Source organism: Brassica napus, chromosome A3 (genome assembly GCF_020379485.1).
Source record: "Brassica napus cultivar Da-Ae chromosome A3, Da-Ae, whole genome shotgun sequence".
Classification (NCBI taxonomy): Eukaryota; Viridiplantae; Streptophyta; class Magnoliopsida; order Brassicales; family Brassicaceae; genus Brassica; species Brassica napus.
Window position 1 is genome coordinate 11,533,637 of NC_063436.1, and position 13,252 is coordinate 11,546,888.

At 37.0% G+C, this 13,252-nt stretch overlaps 3 protein-coding genes across 3 annotated transcripts; all 3 read right to left on the bottom strand.

Annotated features, from left to right (window-relative positions):
• Nucleotides 1–2,089: 2,089 nt before the first annotated feature.
• On the bottom strand, nucleotides 2,090–3,263 carry BNAA03G21560D. The gene is made up of 2 exons (XM_013885210.3): nucleotides 2,385–3,263; nucleotides 2,090–2,300 (listed from the first exon to the last, which is right to left on the bottom strand). The coding sequence occupies exons 1-2, from the start codon at nucleotides 3,076–3,078 to the stop codon at nucleotides 2,224–2,226; spliced, it is 771 nt and encodes a 256-aa protein (XP_013740664.2). The 5' UTR covers nucleotides 3,079–3,263; the 3' UTR covers nucleotides 2,090–2,223.
• Nucleotides 3,264–6,627: 3,364 nt separating this feature from the next.
• LOC106443663 (pectinesterase 5) lies at nucleotides 6,628–8,930 on the bottom strand. The gene is made up of 2 exons (XM_013885207.3): nucleotides 7,689–8,930; nucleotides 6,628–7,488 (listed from the first exon to the last, which is right to left on the bottom strand). The coding sequence occupies exons 1-2, from the start codon at nucleotides 8,788–8,790 to the stop codon at nucleotides 6,800–6,802; spliced, it is 1,791 nt and encodes a 596-aa protein (XP_013740661.2). The 5' UTR covers nucleotides 8,791–8,930; the 3' UTR covers nucleotides 6,628–6,799.
• A 1,324-nt stretch (nucleotides 8,931–10,254) lies between these two features.
• Nucleotides 10,255–11,206, bottom strand: LOC106443660 (probable pectinesterase/pectinesterase inhibitor). Its single transcript, XM_013885205.3, has one exon. It carries the CDS (start codon nucleotides 11,139–11,141, stop codon nucleotides 10,491–10,493), a length of 651 nt encoding a protein of 216 aa, XP_013740659.2. The 5' UTR covers nucleotides 11,142–11,206; the 3' UTR covers nucleotides 10,255–10,490.
• Between the last annotated feature and the right edge of the window lie 2,046 nt (nucleotides 11,207–13,252).

The window sequence follows — 13,252 nt, forward strand, 5'->3', positions numbered from 1 at the left end:
TTAGATGAGAAATGAATGTATAAAGCTGAATATAAGTGGCATAACCATAACATAATTCTTCTGAGTCCAATACAACTAAAAAAAAAAAGTGAAAATTTGAAAATATTTGTAAAACTGCAAATTTGGTAAAATTTTTACCACTAAATTTTTTGGGAGAAAATTAAAAATTTTGAATTGGTATACCAGACGAAAAAACCTAAAAGTTAGACTATCTCGTCCCTCTCTGTCTTCTTTAGTTAATTTCTTTTTTTTCTATCACTTTCAAGAGTTCTATCTCTCAAGGGTCCTCTCTCCATCTTTCTCTTCTCTCACATCACAAATCGAAATCTAAGAATTCGCGTCATGGATCCATGGGAGGAGAAAATGAAAAAGAAGGAGAAGAAGAAGATGAAGGAACACTTCGACAAGCTTGGGTAGGTAACTGATGCCCACTACGGGATTCCAAGCCGTTTTCCATATGGGGAACAATTCATCCACGATGTTTTTCCAAAACCAAAGTATCCAACATATTTTGATACTTTTCCTGGTAGTAGATATTTCACTTTCAAGGATTTCGAGGTAATCTGACTAAATTTGATTCGTTTTAGATTGTGTTTCTTTAGAGCAGATATAACGGAGCTTTGGGTTCTACTAGCAGAACAATGGCCTCCACTTTCGTCAATCATGGGTTTTCGGTGTCCAGGAAGAGGTTCAGCGTAAGGAAGTGTATGAATAAGATGCTGATGAGATTGAAGAGCTTATGTCCCGTCGTCCATGAGCTTCTTTGTATGAATTTCTGTTCTATGTTACTAGTTTAACCATTTCTTATGTTGTTATAGTTAAGACTAGTCTACAGTTAACTTGTTTTCGGATCTTAGCTGTTTGATTAATAAACCAAAATACTTCTCAGTTTTACTACTTTTTACAATTGAACATTGGACAAAGTATTTTTAAGTTTTACAAAGTATTCTTTTGGTTTCACATTTGTGATACGGTATGTATTTCTCTCTTCTACTTTTGTTATTTTTTATTTTCTTTATTGCTCAATATCTCATCTAAATACTAAACATGGAAGTGCTTTAATCGTACTTTTAACGTGAATATCTAAGAGAGAATCTCACTCTTTAGAAAAGAAAAATTAAAAGAAAATTGTGAAGGAAAATGAGATAATATATCATTTGAGATATTATGAGAACATCTTTAGAAACTTGTTTGTCATGTATTTCCTTATACATGAACTAATATTTTCTGAAATATAAAAATTTAATTATTTAATGATGTGATACTAAAATATTATTATATATTTTGAAGATGAGAAACCCAAATACTATTATTTTGAAGATGAAAACCCAAATTGAGAAACTCATGAATGAGGTTTCTCTAAGCACTCTCAGTTAACCACACATGATTTCTCTGATTCGATGCCTGACTCTCCCACCAAATTTACAGAACTTTGTGGCTGGTCCGAGAATGTGAGAGACCAAGAGGCTGCAAAAGGCGGTGGTCGTCACCACCTCTACGTGATGTGGCAAACCAGATCCCCTTTGGCTGTGTTTTTAGAGTCAATGCTTCCATAGGTTAACTTGGAGATGAAGAAGATGAGATTGCACATGATGTTGATCAACAACCATACAACAGCGGCTGATGATGAGAAGAGATACATTATACATGTGGTCTTGCTTTTTTTGTACATCGACATGTTGATAGTTTATTAGTCCTGAGGATCATGTTTTTACTACTCTCACAATCTTTGATACATTTGGATACAGTTTTTTTTGTTTCTGAGAGTTGGCAGTAAACGTACAGTTTTAGGATATCTTTGATTAAATTTTGCGAATCTGATTAGTGAATGATGATGACAAAGTTTAACATCCTTGCATTTTATAATATTCAACTGAAAGTAATGTAAAAAAGAGAGCATATATTCCTTTGATTCATTGGACCCTTTCACAAAGGATCCTAAATCGATCAGACTCTGCTTTTGATAAAAGTAAACCTTTCTTTAGAGTTATTAAGTTTTGGGTGCTTTGGTCTTTAGAGGGTCCCTAGTGTTGAAATTCCACCCTCTGCTAGCTTTCCACACTAAAGAGTACCACATAATCTACGTGAATGTTTTACAAGTCATTGTGTAGTATTATAGCTTTGAACAGAACAATATAGTATAGCTTTCATATTTACAAACCCAGTAGAAGAGTTACTAATTCAAGAAAAACTCGTAAGAGACAAACCCTAACATAAAAAGCTTTAACGTGAAGCAGAAGCTAAAGCAACTGCTTGTGCCCACATCTTGAGTCTCGCCTTTACCTCCTTCGGATCATCTCCTAATTTTAATAACCATGCAAAATGATATTAAGATCCTAATTTAATAACCATACAAAATGAAATTATTTTTTTAACGATTATACCAGGACTAGATATACGCCAGGTGGCAATAGGAGAGTTGCCGCCACTACTAGTCTGAGTCTCCCGGTTTGACCCGGCGGATACTGAGACCCGACCAGGAGCTTCCAAGTCGAACCCAAAATCTCTACAAGCCTTCACTTCCTCAAACCCCATCTTCATCGACTTCTTTCCTCCTTTCACCTTCGTTAACACCGTTAACTCTCCTTCCCCTCTTCCGCCGTAACGGTTTCCGTCTCCGTCGCTCTCTTGCTCCACACCGTTAAAACCGTGACCTCTATAACTCTTTTCTCGTGACACCCTTCTTTGCTTAACTGAAGTACACTTACGGCCATCCACGTTATCTTTTTCTAAACCAGTGGAAACATTGACTTTTCTTCTCCTGCGAGTCATGATCGATGGGAGAGTATAGAAGCCGGGAGGTTCCTCATCGGAATCGGAGTCGTCACCGTCATCCGAGATTTCTCCGTCTGCCTCGGCTCCGACGTCGTCGAGGCTCTCCAGCGACAGCTCAGAGATGAAGTTACCCAGTTCCGAGGTATGATTATCTTCGTCGTCGTCATGGAAGGAGCTCGTGCAGATAGATAACCTAGACAAACTGCTTTGCCTTGTCTGGTAGTGAAACCCATCATCTGTATCGTCATACTCTTCGTCAGGAATTGAAGAAGAGTTGATCATCATGCTCTGGTCAGACGCCATTAGAAGATAGCAGGAAGAAGAAGATGTACTGTATGGTTCTTAGGAGTTCTTGTTTCCCTCTGTTTCCTTTCTTCTACAATATTGAGTGAAGAATGAGTCAACTCGAGCTTTACTCTTATTTATAACGAGTTTCGTATTTGTGCGATTTACGTATTTACCCTCCGCAGTTGATTCTATTTCAATATCATAAAACCAATGTCTTGTAGTATCTGAATTCAGCTCACGGAGTTTCTTGTAAACACACAATGGTTAGTGATTTTATCTTGTCGACTGTCTACTACACTTTTTGGTCTTTGACGTCACGAGATTAGTGACTCCTTATATTTTTTTTGTCTCGGTTTAGAGACTGACTTATTCAGACATTTTTACAAAAAACTATCACTCTCACCGTTACATATAGAGACACCTGTAACGCGTGTTTAAATGCATAATTCAAAATTGTAGCTTTAGGTAATCGACCGTTTGTTAGTAATGATTATTATATCATATCATCTAAAGTAGTATCTTTCCATAAGGCGGGATCGAATTAAGGATCTGTGTACAAAGTTTCGAAAGTGCCCCTTCTTATTATGGCCAAGCTTGGTCCCATATGCTTGGCTTGTTGGGGGTAATTCAGTAGTTATATAAGATATCCATTAATTATAACTTGATCTAACCAACACCTATGCATTTGTTAAATGTTTTCTAATTTCTACAATCAATAATAAACAATTATGATTTCACTAAACTAATTAAAATTAATTTAACTTTTCTTTAAAAAAAATAAGAAAAGACCCACTATTGATATTCCATGATCCTAGCTAACTCATATTCAAAGTATTATGCAGAAAAAAACAAATTTTAAAATTGGAATTGGTTTTATGTAAACAAGTGGCCCATATAAACTTGTGTATCTCTATTTGTTTGGCAAATTCCGTATAAGATAAAATATGTGGTGTGAACAAATAATAGTAGATATCATTCTCATAATTTATTACATAATAAATGTTAAGAGAGTGAGTGGTGCCGGCAGGGATAGTCGTATGTGGCTTACACTTTTCTTCGTCGCTCCTCTGCAAAGTTATGATCAATTCTATACTATTCTCTTATTTTAAGCTTATGCGTTTTCAATGAATTATTTTTCATCGAATCATGAACCAACAACGTGTATGAGTAGAGTACCAGACCGGGCCCATAAGATGTTTACGTATTCTTAAAAACTAACAGATTGGTCACTTTCTAATTTAGCTATAAATTACTACACTGATATTTACATATTTATTAGTATGATGTAGATATTTTTGATAGACCGTAGGATCATTTGACCAGTCGCTTTGACTTTCGTCCTTGGCACCTGATACCCGGACACGTGGTACATTAAATAGCAATCGTTAATGTGGTTCATTTACATTACAATGAAAATGCTTTGTGCTGCAAGTGTTACACTCAATGATTCGCGTTATAAGTTATAACTTATAATAGTTGCGACTGAAACATTGAGAATAGTCGGATTCAAATTCAATTACTCCAAGACCCAAAGCCCATAAATCCACAGAGACAATAACACAAAGTAGACTATATTTGGAACGATAAGTTAGCTTGAGAAGACATAATCAACTTATCTACAAATGTTTTATGTTTAGCGAGCGTCGACAGATAATTAATTAATAACCATTGCTTCCTTTGAATTGCATTGCATCTTCTAAGTTTGATGTCGGCGCAGACTTTGAAAATGGAGTGAAGGAAGTAGAATGAGCCCCAGGAAAACATGAAGGCACGACGAATTGGTGAGAGCAACTTTCCAGTGGAGAAAAGATGGGAGAGTTTGGGATTAGTCCTGTGGGGTGATTAAGAAAGTTGCTTAGCATTTGTGATGAGGCCTCGTTGATCCGGGGAAAACCGGTTCCTTGAAGGTTCATAGGCAGAAATTGTGGTACTGATGTTATTGCTGCTGCGCCCATATGCATTAATCCTAGACCCATGGGAGAGTAATGACCCATTGCCAACATCGTACTCGTAGATGGTATTATTCCATTTCCCATACTCATCATCTATAACGATTATTAGAACATGTTAAGAATCCTATATGTAAATAAGTTTAGTAAAATACATAACTAAGCTTTTGATGCATTAGTGTTCACCATAATTAAATTTTAAAGATGAAACTAGCTTCTCGTGATTTAATCGAGAACTATTTTTACATCTTACAGGTGAAAGCTAAACGCAAATTTTGATAAGAAAAGCACTTCACAATTTGTAATTAAAGAAAAATAGACGTAAATGTAAACGCGACGATTTTTTGTTAACAGTTGACACGTAAATCATCTGTATATAATAGCAAGTCCATTTTTTGTACTTGCTGACATCATTTTTTTATAAGAAAAAAAATTTCAATCCAACGATCAAAATTTAATTTTCTTAATGATCTAACGAACATAAAATAGTTTTGCTGATGTCATCAAAAAAATTAGATGTGGCAACTCTTCCTTGAACAGTTATCTATTTAAATAACACATCCTTTGATAAACAAAGGTCAAAGAAGAATATGTAAAGTCAAACATGGATAGTTCTATAGTGAAAATAAAGCAGTTTGAGTATAAGAAGGTTACAGGCAATCTCTTCACGGTATCTGGCGCTTGGCCTTTTGTCACTTGGGAGGTTTTCTTAGTACTGAAGCTAAATACTGGGGTTTCAGTCTCATCAAAAGCAGGACTAATGTTCCTTCCTAGGATACAAAGGAGAAAAACAGAGAGGAAGGACTTGAGATTGGCGCTTTATATCCAAACGTTGGACTCTGGAATTCATTTTCTAGCTCAACAGATATTTCCCTGATAATTTTACTCGTCCTTTCCTGTTCATCACCATTTTTAGATAATCCATGGAACATCTCTGGCATAGCTGCTTCTGGCGTTTGATAAAAGTCTTTTCCCCTTGTGCTAATATCTGGTTTCTTTGGTCTGTTGATGAAGCTCAAGGGAACTTCTCTTTTTGTCTGATAACATAGTATATTTTTATAGAACTTGAGAAATAGTCTAACTTTAGGTTCTTCTTGGTTACTCTTGGTTTGGTATGTAAGCTAACCGTATACTCTCACAGGTCATTCATTAGGTTGCTGAGTCGGTATGGTTATATGTTGGTTTAGTAATTTTGTGATTGAATCCTGGTTATGTAAATCCTTGGTTATATAAAAGGATGAGAGTGTCAGGTTGTTAGAGTACACGAGAGAGAGACTGTTCTGGGATTGTTCACTCAGTAGTCTCTGTTCTTCAGAGCTCGAGCTCTTTTTTAGTCTGGCTCCTCCAGTGAGTAGTTTTCCATATCAAAGGCGAACATTGGATAATCAACTCGTGTATCTTCCTCTTTTGTGTTCTCTTCTTGCATGCTATTCAATTAGTTTCCAAACTGGTGAATACGAGTGAGAGTTCAATTAGTTCATAACGGAGGTAACGATTCTTAACTTGAGAGTTGTTGGGGAGCTTGATTGAAGACGAAACATTAGGGATTCCGAATAACAAAGCTTAATATGACATCATATTTTGGATATGTAGACATAAACCCAAACAACACCTATTTTTTTAAAGAATGTGTCTTTATTCATCTTTCATACGAGAGACAAACAAAAAAATAATTTGTTAGTACAACTTCATTCCCATACATATTATCCTATCGAAAACAAATGTTGTATTTTTCACCTTTTACAGAAGAAACAAGTACTAGTCTTTTTTTTGTTTTTTTATACGCTTTAAAATCCAAACGTGACAGGAACGTTAGCTTGTTGAATCCAGTTAGCGGGACTTAACCAGTTAGCCACAGTGAACTGATTAACTTCACCTGCGGTCCTAGCGATCTTAGCCCAGTTAACTCTCCTATTAGTGTTAGCTCCTGGTCCACGGTTGTTGTATTCAACGTACCTACATGACTTGTGGAAATTTTCACCATCCCACACTCTCCAACCTTCTGGTCTAATCAAATCACCGATCTCAGTGTTCATGATCACAGTGGTCGAGTATTGCTTCCATGGCCTTCCCAAGTATGACTCTACGGTGAACCTCTCTGCCGCTAGTTTCCTGTCCGGAACGATGCGGCAGTGTTGGAGGACGATACCGATTTTCATGGCTAATCCCTTTTCGTTTCCGTCGGCTGTGACGGTGTTGTATTGTCCCTTGTTTCCTTTACGGACGACGATGAGTGAGTTTTGGATAACGGTTGCTGATTTTCCGAAGATGAAATCGACTGTTCCTGAGACGACACAGTTTCTGTAGAATTGACGTCCGTTGTTGACGTATAGAGTGTCTTGGAATCCGTCGAATCTACAGTTGAAGAGGACAGCACGGTCTCCATTGACTCGGATGGCCGCGGCTTGGTGCCCATTTGGACCGGCTGTGTTCCTGAATCCGATATATTTCGCGATGAATCCTTCAGATTCGACCTCTACATAAGCAATATGAGTTTATTAGGATTAAATAGAGATTATTGAGTCGATCTTAATATCTAAAAAGTGTAAGGATATAAACTCTCTCAAATTGCGTATTCTGTTGGGACATAGTAATATATAAGATACTTATACTAATCTATTTATGGCCGATTGGTTTGTAATAGTAATTAGCAAATTAGGGTGTAATGAGACTTACGGACTGTGGCACTGAGAGAAGTGGTGGTTCCAGAACTGAGACCAACACTTCTGTTGTAAGTGATAACGGTCTTTCTTGCACCATCTCCGAAGAGGAAGATGTTGTTCTTCTTCTTAGGGATGATAACTTGCTCTCTGTAGATACCGGCCTTAATGTAGATGATGCATCGGCCAGGGTTTTTATCGGGACAAGCGTTAACAGCTTGTTGGACCGAGTTAAACTGTCCGCTTCCATCCTTGGCCACAACAAAGTTAGCTCTGATTCTAGCACCACCGCCGCCGCGTCTTCGGCCACGTCCAGCATTTGCCATGAGCTTCCTGTCTGCACCTGAAACCCATGTTGGGAGTCCGGTCTCGTCAATGTCTTCAAGGAGACGACGAGAAGGACCATCTGGGTCAGCCACGGGAGTATCAACGACAGGAGAAGTTTCTTTGTTGACGGGAGCTGCTCCTTTGTCAGAAGGAGAAAAGACTCCGCTTGTCATGTTCTTGAAATCATCGACCTTGACGTTAAGCTTGGCCATCGCGCTGACGACGGTGTGGAAGATATCAATAGCATTGCCAGTGAGAATCTTGGAGCTTGCAATGCCTTCTCCAATAGTCTTTCTCAAATCATCTTCCTGAATATCGTCAAGGCAATCGGTTTGGTAATTGTAGACACCGGTTAACCATTGTTTAAGCTGGTCAATTTTGCTACCGATCTGGTTAAGATCGTCACCCATTTCCTCAAGAATGGTACCGAGATCCTCAAGCGCGTACAGGAAAACTTTCTTGCAGTATTCAAGAACGGCTTTATTGTTTGGCGAGATGCTCGAACCCAAGTCTCCTTCGGTTTTACCCGTGAAGTTTGATGATTTGGTTAGTGCATCTTGTGTAGCAAGCATGAAGGCCTTGATCAGCTTGTTTGGGTCATCGCTCTTGACCGGCTCAAGAGTTTTGACACATGAGGCTTTGTCGGAAGTACCTTGGCAAATACCTTGAACGGCTTTCATCTGAGGAGACAAGGGAGTGTTGCCATTTTTATTAATGATGACAACGACTCCTATGGCTACTCCGACCAATAGGAGAACAGAGGCCACCGAGACAACAACTTTTCCAATCATTTTAAAATATTTCTTATTTTTGTGTATTTTTTGAATATTTTTTTTTTGCTCCCTCCGGTTTATTAGAGATATCGGAGAGGGAGGGGCTTTATTAGAGAAAAGCCAAGTTGTTTAGTGACTTGGGGCAGCGAATATTGCAATGGATTAGGGGGGATTTATATAAGCTTTTGGTTTCTAAAAATAGACGTGCATGGATTTTGCATGGAGCGAGAGATTAACGGTCGACGAGTGGCTGAGAATATCTGGTCAAAAAGCTCTAATTAGCTTACGAGACTATCTAATTACTTACGAGGTTTAAATTTGGACACCACAAGATAAATATATATGGTTTTTACCAAAATGGATAAACATGGCGTACGTTCCTGATCAATTAGAGGTGGCTTGACTGGCAAATGACAATAACTATATGTAAATAAATAAATCTTTTCAAAAAAAATATAAATAAATAATAGCTGTAAATAATGTTATGCGCTTAGCGGGTAGGTGGTTATTCGAAGACTAGACGAATTTCAGACATTAATAAATTATTAATTTAATACTTTGAGATGCTACTCCCCGCGCAGCAACCCTGCTCGTAACCAAAGCCAACCAGTCTTTATAAACCTGGTCGCTCAATTTTCCGGGCAGGGATGATAAGTAGAAGTCATAAAATGCCCCATGAGATATGGTCGTTATTGAACTTCCCGTCAATTTACCGAGGGTGAACCCTCTTCCGTTTGGGATGCCTCGAGACTACGTTGATTTAGGTTTCATTTCTTAATAAGGCGTATTACTAAAGTATAATGATTTCATATAATATTTTCACTGATGCTTGACTACCCATTGTGGGGAAGATTTTGCATTGATGTAAATGAAGCTATACTACAATGTTTCTGATGTTTCCCTCAATCCTCTTATGGAAGAGGTTGAAGGTTTCATTTCATTGTAAGTTTGCTTATTTTCTGTTTGTACTACAGTGTACTCGGCGCAAGGAGGTCTAACAATTGAAATGGTTCTATTTGACACAAAAGGTGAGTGATTAGTTTTCACACTTTTATATATAACCGTACTTATATTTATCTGTGTTCATAAACTGAAGCTATCCTTATTTCGAGATTTAACTTGGTGGTTTATATATGGCTTGCTGATAACTATAGATGTAATATATGTAGTATGTTTTATCTATTTATGAATCATTTCATCTACTACTAAATACCTTATATTGTAGTACAATATATAATTTATTCTTAAACGGTATAAATTCTAATTATTTGGTATGAACCAAAGTAAAAGTTTCGAAAATAGTGTAGATCATATTTATCGCGCGCAAGGTATAAATCTTTACCTAGTTATGTTGTATTATACTATGTGCATGCATTACTATCGTAATAGATGAAAGTTTCTAAGGTTTTTTTGCTAGTCAGAAAATTTCTAAGTTGTTTATTTTTCTGTGTGTATACATACATAAAATAAATATACCAAATAAGTTACTAATTAAGTTTATTAAAAAAAGAAGTTTATTATTATTAGATAATAATCACATTTTTTCCCATATCCTTTCCAACCACGAGGTCCTTACATGATTATCACCCATAACATATTACTTACAAATATACGTCAAAAAGGAACCCTTAAAAGATCCCTAAAACATCTGAAAAACCCAATCGATGCACATTTGTCTTTGTTTTATATGTATAAGAATATGTATGTTAATAAATAAATCAAGTGTAGTAAAACGACAAAGGTGGTGGGAGCAACGAATCGGTATCTTGCTGGTTAAGTTTGGTCTTAATGTTTAAAGTGTTAAAGACTTTGTCCATTCCAGCGAACACATCCACTGACTCACCACTCATTCTTTTCCCAAGCCCTATCCCTCCTTGAACCTCTTTCAACAACGTTTTGTCGTAAATGTCATCGAGACAAGTCGAGTGGTACGTGAAGATCGAAGTCATCTTCTTCTTGCATGTGAAGTAATTATCAGCCATGCTGGTTATGTTTTTTCCCGCGGCTTTCCAGAAATCTGCAAAGTCTTCCAAGGCGTTGTTTAGCTGTTTCTCACAACCAGTGATGCAGTTTGTGGCGAATGAGTTTCCTTTGTACTTGGGTTTGATTTCGGAGAGGAAGTTCAAGCCCTTTTTAACAGAGGATTCTGCGGCTGTGGCTAAGTAACGGACCAAGAAGGCGGGGTCATTGCTTGGGACGGTTTTCAAGGTTATGCTACAAAGATTTTTGTCTTCGACAACGTTGCAGATTCCTGCGACGGTTTTTTCGTGTTCTGGTGTAACGTCGGCACGTTTGGCTGGGACTACGAATGCGGTTGCGGTCAGGGCAATGCAGAGAATGAGAAAGGTGAGTTTTATTGGAGTGTTCATCTTTTTTTTTTTCTTTGCTGTTTTTACTTGGACGTGGATTGGAAAGGATTAGATAGAAAAAAAGAAGAAGAAAGGGTACATATATATAGATGTTTATAAGGTTTTGCTAAATTTAAATGTCTTTTTCTTAATGGGTTTTACTATTTCGAGATAGAACCGGATGATAACGAGTTAATTGTGGCGTTTTTAAGCTGTGGACATGCTTTAAAATCATTTAGATTTATGATAGGTGACCTTGCAAGTTGCAAATAAATGGAAAACAAGGTCATGCTCTTTGATAACATAACCTTGCATCAATGTATTGTTTGACCTTGTCTTAATTCGCTCAGTTTAGTTGTAGCGTGATGCATAAGTAAAAGTTTTTTGGAGTCGACACGACATATATGAAAAAAGATGTGAAGGACTGAGCGGAGTTAGTACCCATGTGACTAGACTTTGCTGGCCTCTGGGTAATCTATGATTAACAGGTTTTCGACCAGTTAAGATTTCGAGTAAGACAACCCCGCGCGAAGCTGTACACAACCCCGGACAGTCCGGTCATCGCATATTAATTTGTCAAGAAAAAAGGAAGAGCATTTTGAGACTTGAGAGCTCACACTATTACATTTTCTTTCAGAAGCGACTATATATGTCAACTTACTCAGAAGCGTGGTAACCGAAAGTTCCAAGAACACGAGCTGAATAAAGGCGAGCCGCCATATCAGTAGCTTGATTAGAGAGATGAAAGTCAGAAACTTTGGCAACATCATCCTCAAAGAGTAGGACATTGCTGGATTTAGTGTCACGGTGAATGATGTGAGGGTTTACTTTCTCATGCAAATACTCAAGCGCTCTTGCAGCTCCAGCTGCAATTTCAACTCGTTGATACCAAGACAAGACACCGGAGATGAGCGGATAGTAGCCAGACACGAAGCCGGCCAAGAAGATGCTAAAAGAGCAACCTCTTGCCAGAGTCAAAAGCCTACCGGGAGTAATCGTTGGAAAAAGAACCACATGCAAGAAAAGAGTACTCTCTCTCTCAAATTTTTTTTGAGGCTTTTCACAAGAGAGAGAGCCTCATGTTTCCTAGTTATCTTTTGATATTCCATTGTTTTCGTAAGCGTTATTTACGAACAAATAAATGATAACCCGTGTTTTTTAAAATATAAATATTCGATAAATGGGGTTCTGCGAGTTGTGGGTTGTATATATGAAGAAGTCGTTATATTTCGAGAGACTTACGCAGAAAGACACTTTCTGTCTTCTCTTTTCATTTAAGGACACATTGTGTCTTTGACACACTTTGTGTGTACTTTGTATGGACAGCTGTCCTTTTGTAGACAAAAATAACCTTGTTTTTGTGTAAGTAGAAGGATATTGTTTTTAAAGAATCAACCGTAAGCCAACTAAAGTTTTAATGGAATAGTTCTTAGTTAGAGAGAGAAAGAGAGAGAAATAAGACTTTTTATATAATTATTATTCTTCATTCATCTTCATTTGTATTTAATTTGTTTATTTTCAAAAGTTAAAGATATATAAATCAACTTTATTTAATACCATAAATTATAACTTCTTATTTTCTACATTTTAACATCCATTTTAATATATAATTTCTATATTTAAATTTTCTTACGGAAACATATAGACAAGAAAGACTTAAATGAAAACACATGGATAGAGAAGACGTGGACAGAGAAGCAGACATAAAAACATGAACTCGAGAGATATAGATTTGAAAATTTATGGATGAAAACTCGTTCAAGTTTGAGTTTTTAGATTTTCTTAAGATTTTTGAGATTTTTGGCTAGTTCGAGCATAAAGACAAGTGAGAACAAGCAAAGCGTGGATGTAGATACGTGGATGCGCCTTAAAAAATAGATGTGTACATGCGATTTTTGAACTTAGTGGATGAGCTAGGTAGAATATATGAAGTACAATGGATGGTGTTATTCAAATGATTATGCAAAAATACAAGTTCAATAACGTTTACTATAAAAAGCACACAAGTTCTTGTGGACGGACGATTGTGGATGGATTATGAATACATGTTCAATCTTCATCTTCCCTCCCACATATTGAGAAATAAAGATTTAAGAGACTATTCAATTCAAAAAAATTAGTATAGCTCCTAT

What these genes read in the sequence shown, in the direction of transcription:
- BNAA03G21560D (XM_013885210.3), bottom strand. Translation starts at nt 3,078, where the DNA reads ATGGCGTCTGACCAGAGCATGATGATCAACTCTTCTTCAATTCCTGAC. An exon ending in CTGGCGTATATCTAGTCCTG is followed by an intron (nt 2,301 to 2,384) that starts GTATAATCGTTA and finishes TATTAAAATTAG; the next exon opens with GAGATGATCCGAAGGAGGTA.
- LOC106443663 (XM_013885207.3), bottom strand. Translation starts at nt 8,790, where the DNA reads ATGATTGGAAAAGTTGTTGTCTCGGTGGCCTCTGTTCTCCTATTGGTC. An exon ending in TTCTCTCAGTGCCACAGTCC is followed by an intron (nt 7,489 to 7,688) that starts GTAAGTCTCATT and finishes TTGCTTATGTAG; the next exon opens with AGGTCGAATCTGAAGGATTC.
- LOC106443660 (XM_013885205.3), bottom strand. Translation starts at nt 11,141, where the DNA reads ATGAACACTCCAATAAAACTCACCTTTCTCATTCTCTGCATTGCCCTG.